Here is a 14,263-nt window from a genome sequence, read left to right as displayed (position 1 = left end):
ATAGATTGAACTTTTTGCTACAATGTGCAAAACCAGAATAGGCTCATGTCTTATTGAAAGTTTGTTATCTCAAATCACCCGTTAATAAAATCAAGGATATCTTGCATAAATATTACATAGCAATGATGCAACCAAGTGATCCCTTTGGCTATGCATCCCTAAAACACCTGTCACTGAACCAGCAAAAGAATCAGCGAATCCTGTGGTCATTTGATCATCTCAGTCTACTTCTCTATAAATCCAAGGCGGTGTTCAGCCATTCATTTATGCAGCTCTTACATGAAATAAATTTTGGAGGAAGACTGCCATATATGATGCAGGGAGGAGGAAATTTAATTCAGTCTGCATTTGTACTCAAGGCTTGCTAATTTTGAACCTTTGTTTCCGCCCACAATGTTAGCACTTCAAAAGTAATTCATTTACTGAAGGGCTTTAGTGTCTCATTCTGTTTCTGCAGTATAACAAGCACATTTACATCTAAAATTTAGACATGTCAACATGATTAAAATCATTTTAACATCTTTTCCCTTTCAATGAAAAGTTCCAATAGCTCTAGGATTGCATAGGTTGCAAAAGCACTTATCAGTGTAGATTCAGCCAGGCAGACCAGGAAGTTCCCTGCTTCAACTGCAACACATGCGGTTTAAAAATCAAATTAAAATTGACCAGGAATTTTTGTTTTTGTTGTCCCATTGCATGTTAACTTTAATAAAAAAGAAATCTCAATAGAAGCACCATCCATCACACAAACCTTTCATCATCCATTTCTAAGCTAGACTCGCTTTCTGACAACTGTCTGCAAAGGGCCTCTCTCCTTTCCATTTCTCTTTGTAGTTTTCGCTGGAGCCTCAGATTCTCTTCCCTCATGTGACGTTCTTCTTCTAAATACTGTGCCATTTTCTCCGTATCTGTAAATTTTGAAGTTAGTATCAGCTGAAGGTTGCACAAGGTTTGCAACTGAGAAAAGCAAAATAGGTCGGCATAACATCCCAAACTAATTGCAAAACTGTCAGAACGAAAACAGAGAGTCAAGAGAAAATCATGCACGTGAAAACTGAAACTGCTAATTCAGAGGTGCAGGCAAGTGAGAGATTTAGAGATCCACTGCACAATACAGAAACCATGTGAAAATTACTCAAGAACATCAGTACAAAAAAAATTGATAAATTGCAATAAAGGCACATAACAAATTAACAAAATATCAAGTTCAAAGACATAAAAGGTGTTGGTTTGAAGCAGAACTGTGAATAGGAACTACAGCTGCTGCTATGCATGCACACAGCAATTTCCTGTAACACCAAGTTGATGTAGCACTGGTCAGCGTCACCTCAGTAAGAGATTCTTCCGAAATGAGAAAAGAGCACCTTTCTCAGGAGTCCTTATGGACTTGAACTGAATCAGCTATGCTGACAAAAAGATCAGAGATTCAGATCACTGAAGAATAAAATCAATGGCTGATGCATTGAAGGAACTTTGGAAAACAAAGAAGGCTGCCATTTCCACCCGTACGAGTGATAATGTTAGTTCTAACTGGGCAAATCAATTCCAATTCCATTCCATTCTCTAGCTTTTTGCTGGTACTACATGAAATGTATTAATTAAAGTATTTTTTCTCTATTATTTAGTGGAATATGGGCATTGTTGGACAAGATCTGCATTTGTCACCCATCCTCAATTGCTATTCAACTTTAGCTTACTGGGTCATTTCAGAGAGCAGCTAAGAGTGAACCGCAACGCTGTGGATCTAGAATCCCATGTAGAATCCCAAAACGATATTAATGAACCAGACAACTGACAATGGGTACATGATCGCCATTTGACGAGGTATTAATTCCAGATTTATTAACTGAATTCAAATTTCACTATTTGCAATGGATTCAAACTCATATTCGCAGAGCATTGATCAGGATCTCTGGATTGCCAGTCCAGACACAATACCACGCCACCACCCACAATTCAAACGGATCTTCATTCTTTAGAACCCACCAAGGGGCTGGATTTGTGTTAATATTCAACTAACATAGGGCAGGGGAATTAATGAATTTAAAACTGCACCAAAATTTCACTCTATTCAGGTTTTGTGCTCAAATGAATGGGACAAATGTCATTTCACGCACCCTAGTGCTAACATCGAGTATTAATAAGGCAAACAATTAGCCTAGAGTAAGAAACTCTTTCAATTTAGTGACAGCCCCAACCAAAGAACACTTTTCCCAGATCATTATGACTCGAGAGATACTGTTAAGTTAGTGGCAGGTTTATGCTACAAGACCTATGTGACATAGGAACAATGGCTGAAATGACTTTGAATCCAGTATGTGAAGGGGGCTAACCAAGGTTCTGCACCAGCCAATTCCTGAAAACACATTCTTCCTTCTATATCAGTGAGACACAGTTTAACAAAAAGTACAAGATTTCATTATTGGCTAAATCGATTTTAAAGTATCACTTGACAGCAACAGAAACAGGTAGTTTCTTTCTACGTCAATCATGACATTTCAACTTAAGGTAGAACTTACGCTGCAACTGGGCAGCTCGGAGTTGTTTCTTTAGCCTCTCTACCTCATTTTTCAAAAATCTGATATGTCGCATCATGTTTTCTGGCGAGTCTATTTCCATGGAAATGTCCCTTGGAGATGGTGGAGCCGACACAGGCTGATCTAGTTTCTCCTGTAAAATACTAAAATTAAGAAATACTTAGAAATTAAGCCACAACAAAACAACAGATTTTTATTCTAAAATATATTAAATCAAGTTTTCTTTAATGTAATGTATTAATTAAAGTATTTTTTCTCAGAAAAAGACAAATCAGGTAGGCAGATTTTCATGGACAAGATACACATGATCGAGACAACTTTGCTTAAAATTAATAATACTCAAATGACTGCAACATCCAACAAAATATGCCTAACATCTGAGAGGAGACTGTCCACCTTGTAAGATTCTTCAAAGCGAGGCATTTTTTTAAAACTTGTTCACAAGATGAGGGTGTCACTGGCCAGACCAGTATTTATCACCCATCCCTAACTGCCCAGAGGGCAGCTGAGTTAACCAGTTTGCTGTGGGTGTGAAGTCACATGTAGGCCAGCCTAAGTGAGGATGGCAGATTTCCTTCCCTGAAAGGAATTAGAACCAGATGGGTTTATATGACAATCAACAATGATTTCATGGTTATCAGTAGATTCTTAATTCCAATTTTTTTTATTCAATTCAAATTCCACCATCTGCCGTGGCAGGATTTGAAACCAGGGCCCCAATATATTAACTGAGATGCTGGATTAACAGAATGGCAATAATACAGCTAGTCCTCCTAGCTCGTTGAAAATATCACGAAACATTTGAAAATGTAATGTCACTGCAGTGGTGATCACGTGGTCATCAGACCCTGCATAAAGCTTCCGCAACCTATATCAATTTGACAGTTTACTTGGACCTGAAATTGTTGCGAATTAATCAGCACTAACCTGGCCCTCATCCTTCCCAAGCAACACCTTCCCATGGAGTTTATAAAAAAAACCCAAAGAACTGCAGATGCTGGAAATCCGAACCAAATACAGAAATTGTTGGAGAAACTCAGCAGGTCTGGCTGCATCTGTGGAGAGAAGGCAGAGTGAACATTTCAGGCCCAGTGACTCAAAACTGAAAGCCGGTCTGAAAAGGAGTCACTGGACCCAAAGCAATAACTCTGCTTTGTCTCCCGCAGATGCTGCCAGACCTGCTAGGTGTCTCTAACAGTTTCTGTTTTTGTCTCATCTTCCCACAGGGATCAGGTTAAGTTGCAGAGGAAGCATATATATTTGCATGTAAGACAACCCCACGAAGTAATCAACCTTTCTTCATTTCTTGTCTTTCAAAACGAAGGATAACGGTTTTCAAAATTCTGTATTTTTTTGGGAGGGGTGGGTGGGAGGAGAAGGATAAATAAATCTCTCTGACCACCCAAAACTACTTCTGCAAATATATGACAGCATTAGTTATCACCATGGGTCTGGTAATAGCTCCACTCTATTACCATCTGGAACAATCTAGTTTTGGCTTGATCAGCTTACTATTGAGCTAGTGGAAGGAACAGAATACACACAGTTAAAACAAGTTGAGCAGTTAGAGTCAAGAAACTTACCGCTTCTCTGCTTCCAGTTTGTCCATCCGCTTCCACAATCGATTTACTAATGCTTCTTGTTCTTGTTCCAAAGTATTTTCAAGGTCAATTTTTTCACGTCTCAGCTACGATAAAATGAAAGACTTTAAATAAATATTTTACTCTTAGTGAAATGCGAACTATCAACATGATAAATTCATACAATAACAATGTCAAGAGGAAGTATACAAAAAAACAGTATATTCTACCCAAATCTTTTGAAGACCACCTAATTTCTCACCTCCCAACGCCCACATGCCCCAAACATTCTTTATTATATACTGCACATGAAAAATCATGGGAGAGCGCGCTACCATGGGCAGTTAAAAAAAAAGGATATTGTTGGTCAAATAAATTGAGAGACAGGACATCCCAATGTCCAGTAGCCAATGTAATGTTAACCTTTGTGTGGCAAAAGTTTTAATTTCTATCCCTACATTCATTATCTTGGTTAAGCATCCTTGCAGATACCTAACCTTACCCATTCATTATGACTGACAGCAAAAGCCAAAACATTTTGGTTTAACAATGGCACATCTGAACTCTTTCAACTCCAAGCTGGAAGAAATTCGCTCTTCTCTCCCAACTAACTTGTTACTGGGGAGTGAGAAGAATTTCCAGTGTTCCAAACCCTTTCAACTAAGGAAGGTACTGTGAATGCTGCAATTTAGATTGGAATTATGTTGTGACTTGAAGTTGGTTGTTTGAGACGGCATCAGTTTTCACACATATAGTGATAACACCTGGTTGAAACTCACCACAATGCAAGTGGATTGCTGCCACTTCTCTTCCAGGCATGCCCCGCCTTCAAGAGGTTCTGCTCTTCTCGCTAATGGGATTTTTATTTTAATCTTCAGCTCGCTTCCTTCAATGCTTTGCATTTCCCTCCTAGTGTTTACTAAAGTCTTTACCAATACTGGCTTTCACAGCCACATCTCCATTTCCAAATTGTCAGGCTGCTCTCACATTTGTACTTTGCACAAGTACAAATATCCTCCAACTAAATATTAATATCAAAGCAACTGCCTTTGATTCCCACTGCAAATCTCCATTCCCTAGTTCATACGTCTGCCTCCCGAGCAAATGATAAAGTTGAAGCATACTATTCACAACCTTGGGGCCAGATTTGACACATACATTTGATGTTTGGGTTGCTGCCACTTCTCTTCCAGGCATGCCCCGCCTTCAAGAGGTTCTGCTCTTCACGCTAATGGGATTTTTATTTTAATCTTCAGCTCGCTTCCTTCAAAGCTTTGCATTTCCCTCCTAGTGTTTACTAAAGTCTTTACCAATACTTGCTTTCACAGCCACATCTCCATCCCCAGTAACTGTCTCCAGCTTCGTCTTACCCACATGGATGCTAACTGAAGATCCATCCATTGTGCTGTGAATTCACCCTGGATTACATGCAGCTTAGACATGCAAAGCTCCTTACGCAGTTCTCTCCGCATGTTGAAATTCACACTCATTGCCATCACACACAGTCTCTCTCTCTCTTCATCAGCTTCACGTTTTCTCAAAGTTATCCTGGTCCCTAGTTCCATTTAATTCTTCATCTCACTTGATGCTTTACCAACAAACCTTTTCCTTTCAGATGTTAAGTAACTCCAGCTTTCTATATCTAAGTTCCAAAGGAGCATCATAACAGACTTCAAATATTACTCAATTCTTTTTCCAAAGGTGCTGTATCCATCATCATCCTTTACTTGATGCAGATGAGCTTCTGATCAGATATCAAAACGCACTTGTTTCCACTTCCATAACACCACCCAACTCTGCCTTTGATTCATCTGTGCTTTTATTACCTCTAGACTTGACCACTTCAATGCACTCCTTATGGGCCTCTCCTGTTTTAAGCTCATCTAAAACTCTGCTGACGGTGTCCCGATGCCCAGCAGGACCTGGTTACCCAGCACGGATTTGGTCCTTGTTGTCTCCGTTTTAAAACCATCTCTTCCACATTTTCCTCAAAGACATATCTTAAAACCTACGACCCTGACCAAAGTTAGCTTGGCGTCAAACGTTTTCAATAATATTCCTATTGGCCACTGTGGATATTTTAACCAGGTTAAAATCAGCTATGTTAATACAAGCTACTGCTGCTTCTTAAGTCCTAAAGTCTTCCTCCCTGGACAATGTTAAAGGTTTTTGTGGTCAGCGATTGGTCAAGGAGTAGAAAAGGTTGGCACAACAGCGAAAGATTGCTTAATTGGAAAACAGTACTTTTGTGTCAGTCCTCCGGGATGCAGGTGTGGGACATAGCTACTTATTCATCCTCTTAGGGAGGAGAATTTCCAGTGTTCCATTGCAGGAACACAAGAGTAGGGAGACTAACTGGCTCTGCTATAGAATTAGAGTTTGAACTTGAGCTCAAGGACACACTGCAACAACCAATTAAACAAGCAAAACAGTGCTTCTCTCAGCACCCCTGCAGGCACAATGGAACCTCAGCTGGTATTTCAGACATGAAATCGAACAGCCAGAAGCTAGATCAGTTACTACATTCACTGAACTTCCGGCCTGTACAAAAGAAAAATTTGCAGGTCAACAAGGAAAAAGTAGGGGAGCGAGGCTGATTAGTTTTTATAAAGTAAGGACATGAGCACAGAGGTAATAAGAGCCTCGTTTTCGGCCTATGAATCAATCTTTGGGTGCAACTGCCGAAGGTATTGGAATGGGAGACAATTTGGTTACAAGGGTCTTTCTAGCCACAATCCTGCAAGGCTGACACAGGGAAAGATAGCATAATTCTAACAGCTCTTCAGGGAGAACTGAGCATTGGGTTCTGAAACTCCCATCCTAAGCAACTGTCACTACCATGCAGTAAACTTAAAGCACAGATTTGCAGTTTTTACAAAGCTGCAAATCCCAAGTCAGAAAAGGATCTGAAATCATAGCCGCAAACTGACAACAAACTATTATGCTAAAAAGGGTTTAAAAGGTTACCTGTTCAAGTGTAAATTGTTTGGAAAGAGTATCATTCTCCAGCTTTTTGATCTTCTTCATCAATTTGTTTACTTGAAACTCCTGTTCCTGCTCTAGTGTCTGTTCCAGTTCAGCCTTTTCATGCTGCAACTAAAACAGGAAAGAGCAATGCAAGTGGGAAACAATGATAAATGAACTTTTTCCAAAATGGGCAACTATTGAGCAGCCAGGTTATAAGCTAACATGCCAAACATAAAAGGGTTGCCTGCCAAGATTTACAGGAGGAACTATGGTTAAAGAGTCACAAGGCTAAATTGATGCTATTTAAAGCTTTAACGAATGAATGGCCAGCAAAAAGGTAACAGCTTCAATTTCTCTGCAACCCAATCTTAATTGACTGCATTGCTAAAAGGTACTGGGTTTCAACATATTTGAATAACCAGATTGGAAATTGATTAGGTAGAAAGTAAGGGGAGCAAGTTACAGCACTGATGATTAGTCTAACAAATGGAGGAAACACTAACTCAAAGACTGGATGCAATTCCCCTGATTCAGCAAAGGCTGCAGTTTTGCAGAAGAGGTATGCAATAATTAACAGCTCAGTAATAAAACAGATTTGGACACATTGTTAAGACAACATTACGCTGGTTTCCTAAGGGAAACCGATCAAAAATTCTGATGTGCACGTGCTCCTGTGGACAGTCTGGATGCTGAACAGGCTTTTCAAACTACTGGAAAGAATATGATTATTGACAATTGGTGCCTTATTCTGTCAAGGAATATGTATTTACTGCTGGAAAATTAAAGTGGACATGCATAACTAGATGAGATACAAGCACCTCCATGGTTTAAGCTATGATTTAATCACAAATACTCAGACCTGATTTTTAAAAAACTGGATAAGAGAAATTTCTTTTGCTTAAGGTGAAGATGCTTGAAGGTTCTGATTCTAGAGTGACTGAAATACATTATTTAAGTGCACTCTACACAGTAATTTAGTTCAAAAAAAAACTTTGATCATTTTAGTTTATTGAAAGTTTTGATTTACAAAAAAAAAAAGAAATTTATTCCAAAGCACGATGCACTAAAACATTCATATGCCTACCTGCATCAGTTTGCGGGAGAGCTCATTTGTGAGAAATTCTTCTTCCTTCTCATAATTTACAGCCAATGTTTCTTTTTCTTTTTGCAAAGCTTGAATCTTCTTAAACAATGTATTACTAATGAACTCTTCTTCCTGTTCAGCCCTTGCTTGCTGTAGAATAATGATAAACAATTTAAAAACTTGTGAATTATTTGAGGAAATTTTAGCTAAGTGATTATGGCTGAGCACCTCTTGCCCTCAAGGTGATTTTCAAGTCTTTGGCTTTGGGTATTTCAATTAAACTTGGAGCTGATTTAGTTGACCTTTACCCTTAGAGAATCTTGACTGCCATAGGTACAAAGGAGATCCACTATGTCAGATCGCTATCCTTGACCATTTGCCTAGTCATTCTATCCTCCAAAAGTTTGGTTAAGCTCTGCTGCCTGTATCCGGACTTGCATCAAGTCCTGTTCACCCCAGACACCCTGTCATAGCCTATCTAACCTACATGGGTTCCGACTAAAGCACTGTCTCTACTTCTCATCCTTCAAATTCCTCTATGGTTTCACCCCTTCTACCTTTGTAATCTCTCCTAGCCCTGTGACATTTGTGATATCTGCACTTCGACTGATTCTGATATTGAGAATCCCCAATTCAAGCTGCACTTATTGCCATGCCTTGAGCTGCTTAGACTCTGAACTTCCTTATCTCTATCAGTCTTACATCCTTTAAGATATTCATTAAAACCTCTCTCATTTACTAAGCTTTTGGCAGTCTACCTGAAATTCACCTCACATCCATCAGTGCTGGATTTAAGTTTTGCTTTACAGCATGTCTGTAAATCCAAGCTTTTTTTAAAAACCGAATTAAAGTTGTAAACCTAACGTACAAAATAGAAAAGGCCTGCACCTTTCATGACCTCAGGATGTTCCAATGCTTTGCATAGGTGGTTACTATCGTTACTGTTGTAAGGCAGGAACATTGTACAGATCACCACCTAAAATCGATTTTGCCAGTGATACTAACCAGGAAATAAATGCTGACCAGGGCACAAGGAGAACGCCTCTGCTCTTAAAATAGTTCAAATCCTGTACGTCTCATTCCAAAGACAGCATCTGCAACAGTGCAGCACTGTTTCTGTACGTCACTGAAGTTTCAGCCCAAATTGAGCATTCAGGTGTTTGAAGGGGATTTTAACTCCATATTCTAACTCAGGCAACAGTGCAAGTAAAATAGAGATCTAATGTTGTTCTTGGATTACACTGGTCTATTTGTAGGAAATACAGCTCTCCAGGACTATGCATCTTTTTCCAACTGGGCTTCCTCAGTAAGTGCCTGGCATGTGATAACTTTTTAAAAAATTTTCAAACAAATACAAGCCTTCCCTTTGCATTTAATATCGTCTTCCAACTACTTTTCAACTTTCAGACTTAAAGACAACTATATTAAGAACACAGAATGAGCAGGTTAGACATGAATCCTTTGTGGGTCAAATTTTATGTTTGAATATCAAATGAAATTCATGGGCTGAACATCAACTTGTTCCATACTTGATATTTTCTAAGCAAGTGTTTTGTCACAGTAAGTCAGTGACCTAGTTTTCATCTCGGTCCACGAAGACGAATATAGCATCACGCTGTGCTTCAGAAGACAACTATTTGCACCACAGTCATGTGCCAAAACATTTACCTTCAGCATAACTGTAATTTGCTTTCTTTGATAGTTTTGCTTCAGTTAGCACACCATCAAGCTTCTGGATGAATCTGTTGCTTATTCAAACACTACCCAACATGGTTTCCCAGATTTTCAGCCTAAGTTTAAATTAACCAATCTGTTACATAACTAGTTATGCAAACAAGTTAAATTCTGATCATCTTTCCAGTCAGTACATTCAAAGAATTACAGATTGCACACAATGCACAAAATGCCCAGCCACGACTACACAGACCTCACACGGCCAGAAAATCCAATCCACTATTATTTTCATTGTGAATTTTGCACTTGTAATCCAAGTTGTCTCTATTATACAACATGACATTTAATTGAAGTCCCAACTATCTGTCAAAGTGACTAGCAACTATTGCACAGTCCTATTCAATCAAGGCCATAAGAACTTGCTGGTTGCCTGGCCAACATTCGTCCCTCAACCAATACCATTAAAGTACATCAACTGGTCCTGTATCTTACTGACTGCAAGAGCTTGCTATCTGCAAATTAGCTCTAGAGAATATATCTTCAAAGTGCTCAGAATGAAAAGCATTAAGTAAAAATTATTTTTGCCTCTTTGCTATTTTAATTTTAGCTTGCACTTTCCTTTGATCATATTTGCCATTTCTCTCCTCACACCTTTACAAATTCCATTCCATTTCGGAAAAGGACAGAATGAGACAGGGGCAAAACTATCAGCACATGCTACAGTGCAACTGGAAAGTAGGCAAACAACAAACCTGACAGAGATTGACGAAAGGGAGGCAAGCAAGAAAATGCCAGAGAAAAAGGAGTAACCAAAAGGAAAATCTCGCTGCAAATTATAACATTACAATAACTATTTCTATTCCAGAGAAAGAGAGCACATGTCCAGCTTTTGACAGGCAATAAAGCATACATTAGAATACCTGGAATATTCTGTGTGTTTAAACAATATTTGACTTAGAAGCATATTCTGGCTATTGCTGAAATTAATATTATTTCATCAACAAGTGTGAGGTTAGCACTTCGGTAGAAAGAGTAGAGGCGATGACTATTTTCTAAACAGGGAAAGGCTTTGGAAACTGAAGCACAAAGGCTCTCGGGAGTCCTTACTCAGGGTCCCCTTAAGATTAACATGTAGGTTCAGTTGGCAGTCAGGAAGGCATATGCAATGTTAGCATTCATTTCAAGTTAGGCTCGAATACAAGAGCAGCAATGTACTGCTAAAGCTGTATAAAGCATCGGTCAGACCACATTTGGATGATTGAGAGCAGTTTTGGGCCCCATATCAAAAGGGAGATGTGCTGGTGTTGGAAGGGGTCCACAGGAGGTTCACAAGAATGATCTGGGGCATGAAGGGCTTGTCAAATGAACAATGGTTGAGGAATTTGGGTCTGCACTCGATGAGGTTTAGAAGGATGAGGGAGTGATCTGATTGAAACTTACCGGGTACTGAGAGGTGTTGATAAACTGGACACGGGGAAGATATTTCCATTAGTAGGACAGACTAGGACCTGAGGGCACAGCCTCAGTGCGAAGAGACACCCCTTTAGAACTGAAATGAGGAGGAATTTCTTCAGTCAGAGGGACATTGGAAAAATGTTAGTCTACTGTAAGAGAAGTAATAGCACAGCATTTTGACTTCATGAAGGGGGCATCATGCCCAAGAGTTATTCAGATTCTTTGAGGAAATAAAAGTTAGTTAGATAGAGAGGAAGCAGTGGATACAATATATCTGGATTTACAGAAGGCATACAATAAAGTGCCACAGATTAGACTAGGTAGGTAGTAGGCACTAAGCATCAATAGTGGTTTGCCTCACTAATAGATGACAGAGTTGGGATAAGGTGCATTTCGTGATGGCATCCTGTAACTAGTGGAGGGCCACATAGATTAGCACTGGGATCACAATTACTTACAAAATATACTAATGACTTGGATAAGCAAAGTCCACGCACTATCACCATGTTTGCAGAAGACACCAAATTAGGTGGGAAGGCAAATGGTGGGGAAGACAAACTCTGCAGAAAGGATATAGACAGGTTAAGCAAGTGGGCAAAAGCTTAGCAGAGGAAATATACTCAGGGAAAATGTTAAGTTACGCACTTTGCAGGAATAAGAGAGAAGCTGAATATTATTATATGGAGAAAGATTGTAGAAACCAACACAGCAAAGGGATTTGGGACTCATCCACAAAAACCTAGCATACGAATTCAGCATATAATATGGAAGACCAATGATATGTTGGCTTTTATTTCAAAGATGGAGAATAAAAGTAGGGAGATTTTGCTAAAACTACACAAGACGCTAGTCAGATCATAAATGGAATACTGTGAACAGTTGCAATCCCCTTATCTAAGCAAAGGTGTACTAGTTTCAGAAGCAATCCAGAGAAGGTTCACTATTTTATCCCAAGTATAAAGGGGCTGCCTTATGAGGAGGCACTCAGTCGGTTGGGCCTGTACTCACTGGAGTTTAGCAGAATTAGAAGTGACATTATTGAAACATACAAGATTGTTAGGAGGACTTGACAGGGTAGATATGGAAAGGCTATTTCCCCTTGGCCAAGGGATAATCTCTGAATGAAGGGTCACCCATGTAAGATGGAGAGGAGGAGAAATTTCTTCTCTCAGGATAGTGCATCTGAAGTTCTTTACCTCAGAGGGCTGTTAAGGTGAGTCATTAAGTGTGTTTAAGGCAGTGATTAACAGGTTTTTAATAAGTAAGGGAATCAAACGTTAAAGGGGAAAAGGCAAGGAAGGTGGAGTTGAGGATCATCAGATCAGCCATGATGTCACTGAATGGCAGAGCAGACCTAATGAGCTGAATAGCCTACTTCTTCTATGTCTTAAGATCATTTGATTACGGTTTTAAACCCATATATTCATACAGGCTTAACATTAATAGTTCAAACAAGGGTCAGCAAATCTCTTTTGTGATTGCACACCAGAAAGGCGTTTCAAGATTGTCAACATTTCCAAATCAACCAAAAGCAACGTTCACTTAGGTTCTAAGTGTTCGGGTACATTTTGCCTGACCTTCAAAAGCAAACTAAACAGAAAATTAGAAAATTAAAGAAACATTGACAACCCCCTCCCAGAAAAACATGTAATTTAGAAAGGCAGAAGGTGGGGGGGATGTTTTTCTTTAAGAAAATACATCCCGTTAAATTCATAACTATCAGAAAGAGATAACTACGACTGTATGCAGCTGGAATAAAACAGCTTAATAACACACACATCACTTCCTCATAACAAAAATCACAGGCATCTATAAATCTCCCTTCAATTACCAATTGACAAGAATTCATTACAAGGCTTGCTATATGATGATGTCTGTAGTAATTCGAAAGAAAATTGTTTGTTGCTCACAACTGAAGTCTGCACTTAATAATGGAAACATGAGAAAGGACACTTACACTGTCTCAGTCGACAACTTCAAGATGTCAACTTGACAACACTGGAGCAGGTGGACTTGAACCTGGGCTTCCTGACCCAGGGGCAAGGACACTACTTTTGTGCCAAAGAATGCTTGACTCAATGAAATTGGATTGCCATAATTAGAAGTTTCAGTTACTTCTACAACAGAAATATTGGATTTTAAATAAATTGCGTTTAGTACAGTATCAGCATTAAACACACAGCCACAACAAACCTTTTTCGAAAGCCACATCTTTAATGCTGCAGCTCAACATTTGAAGTTAATTCCACGAATTAGACATCTTGGGCATGGTATTGATATGAAGGCGGGAGATGAACTGAGATATAACTCTCTCACCCGTTTTTCAAAGAGCTATCTTGGGAACTTGGTCAATATAATTGAAGACTGCGTGTTTGATGAATTTGCAATCGTTGCTCTAAGGATTGAAAAACTTCTCCATGAATATTTAATAGTTGTTTCAGCAAAAGTCAACTATTTTCCTACAATATGCTGAATAACTCACTCCGTCCAGTGGTATTTATTGCAAGTCATACGACTCCTTTTTATCAAGTTACTGGTGAGAGCCGATAAATAACTGACTCTTACCTAAATCGGTGCACATAGCAAGTTCCCAAAATGCATGGTACCAAGACCAGTTTTATACTGAAAAAAATCTCTTGTCACAGCACTACCGACAGGTATACCAGAAATGGAAAATTTGGACACAAAATCCTTAGAAATTTCAAAGCATCCTGAAACTACCTAGCATTTTTAAAAAAATTAATAAAAGGCATTTGACATACAAAGTACACATGCCGCTTCCTCATGTTTAACTGTGTTGCATCTTATATTTGCCAAACGAAACATCTACACCATGCAAAATACTCCACACAATGCCTGGGGCATCAAAGCCACCTAAAACTTTTACAACAAGGTGCAGGGCTGGATGAACACAGCAGACCAAGCAGCATCATAGGAGCAGAGAGGCTGACGTTTCGGGCCTAGAC

At 39.2% G+C, this 14,263-nt stretch overlaps 1 protein-coding gene across 1 annotated transcript in view; it reads right to left on the bottom strand.

The window, feature by feature from the left end:
• Positions 1-12: 12 nt before the first annotated feature.
• The window catches only part of ccdc6b (coiled-coil domain containing 6b), a 48,139-nt gene continuing 33,888 nt past the window's right edge, over positions 13-14,263 (bottom strand). The window contains exons 2-6 of the mRNA XM_048608919.1: positions 8,169-8,318; positions 7,085-7,213; positions 4,121-4,224; positions 2,520-2,680; positions 13-908 (exon numbers count right to left, since the gene is read on the bottom strand). Coding sequence (XP_048464876.1) covers positions 742-908; positions 2,520-2,680; positions 4,121-4,224; positions 7,085-7,213; positions 8,169-8,318 — 711 coding nt within the window. The 3' untranslated portion in view covers positions 13-741. The remainder of the gene's footprint in view (positions 909-2,519; positions 2,681-4,120; positions 4,225-7,084; positions 7,214-8,168; positions 8,319-14,263) is intronic.

Source organism: Rhincodon typus, chromosome 20 (genome assembly GCF_021869965.1).
Source record: "Rhincodon typus isolate 14 chromosome 20, sRhiTyp1.1, whole genome shotgun sequence".
Classification (NCBI taxonomy): domain Eukaryota; kingdom Metazoa; phylum Chordata; class Chondrichthyes; order Orectolobiformes; family Rhincodontidae; genus Rhincodon; species Rhincodon typus.
Note: the sequence above shows the minus strand (reverse complement) of the source record. Positions and strands in the feature narration are given on the sequence as shown.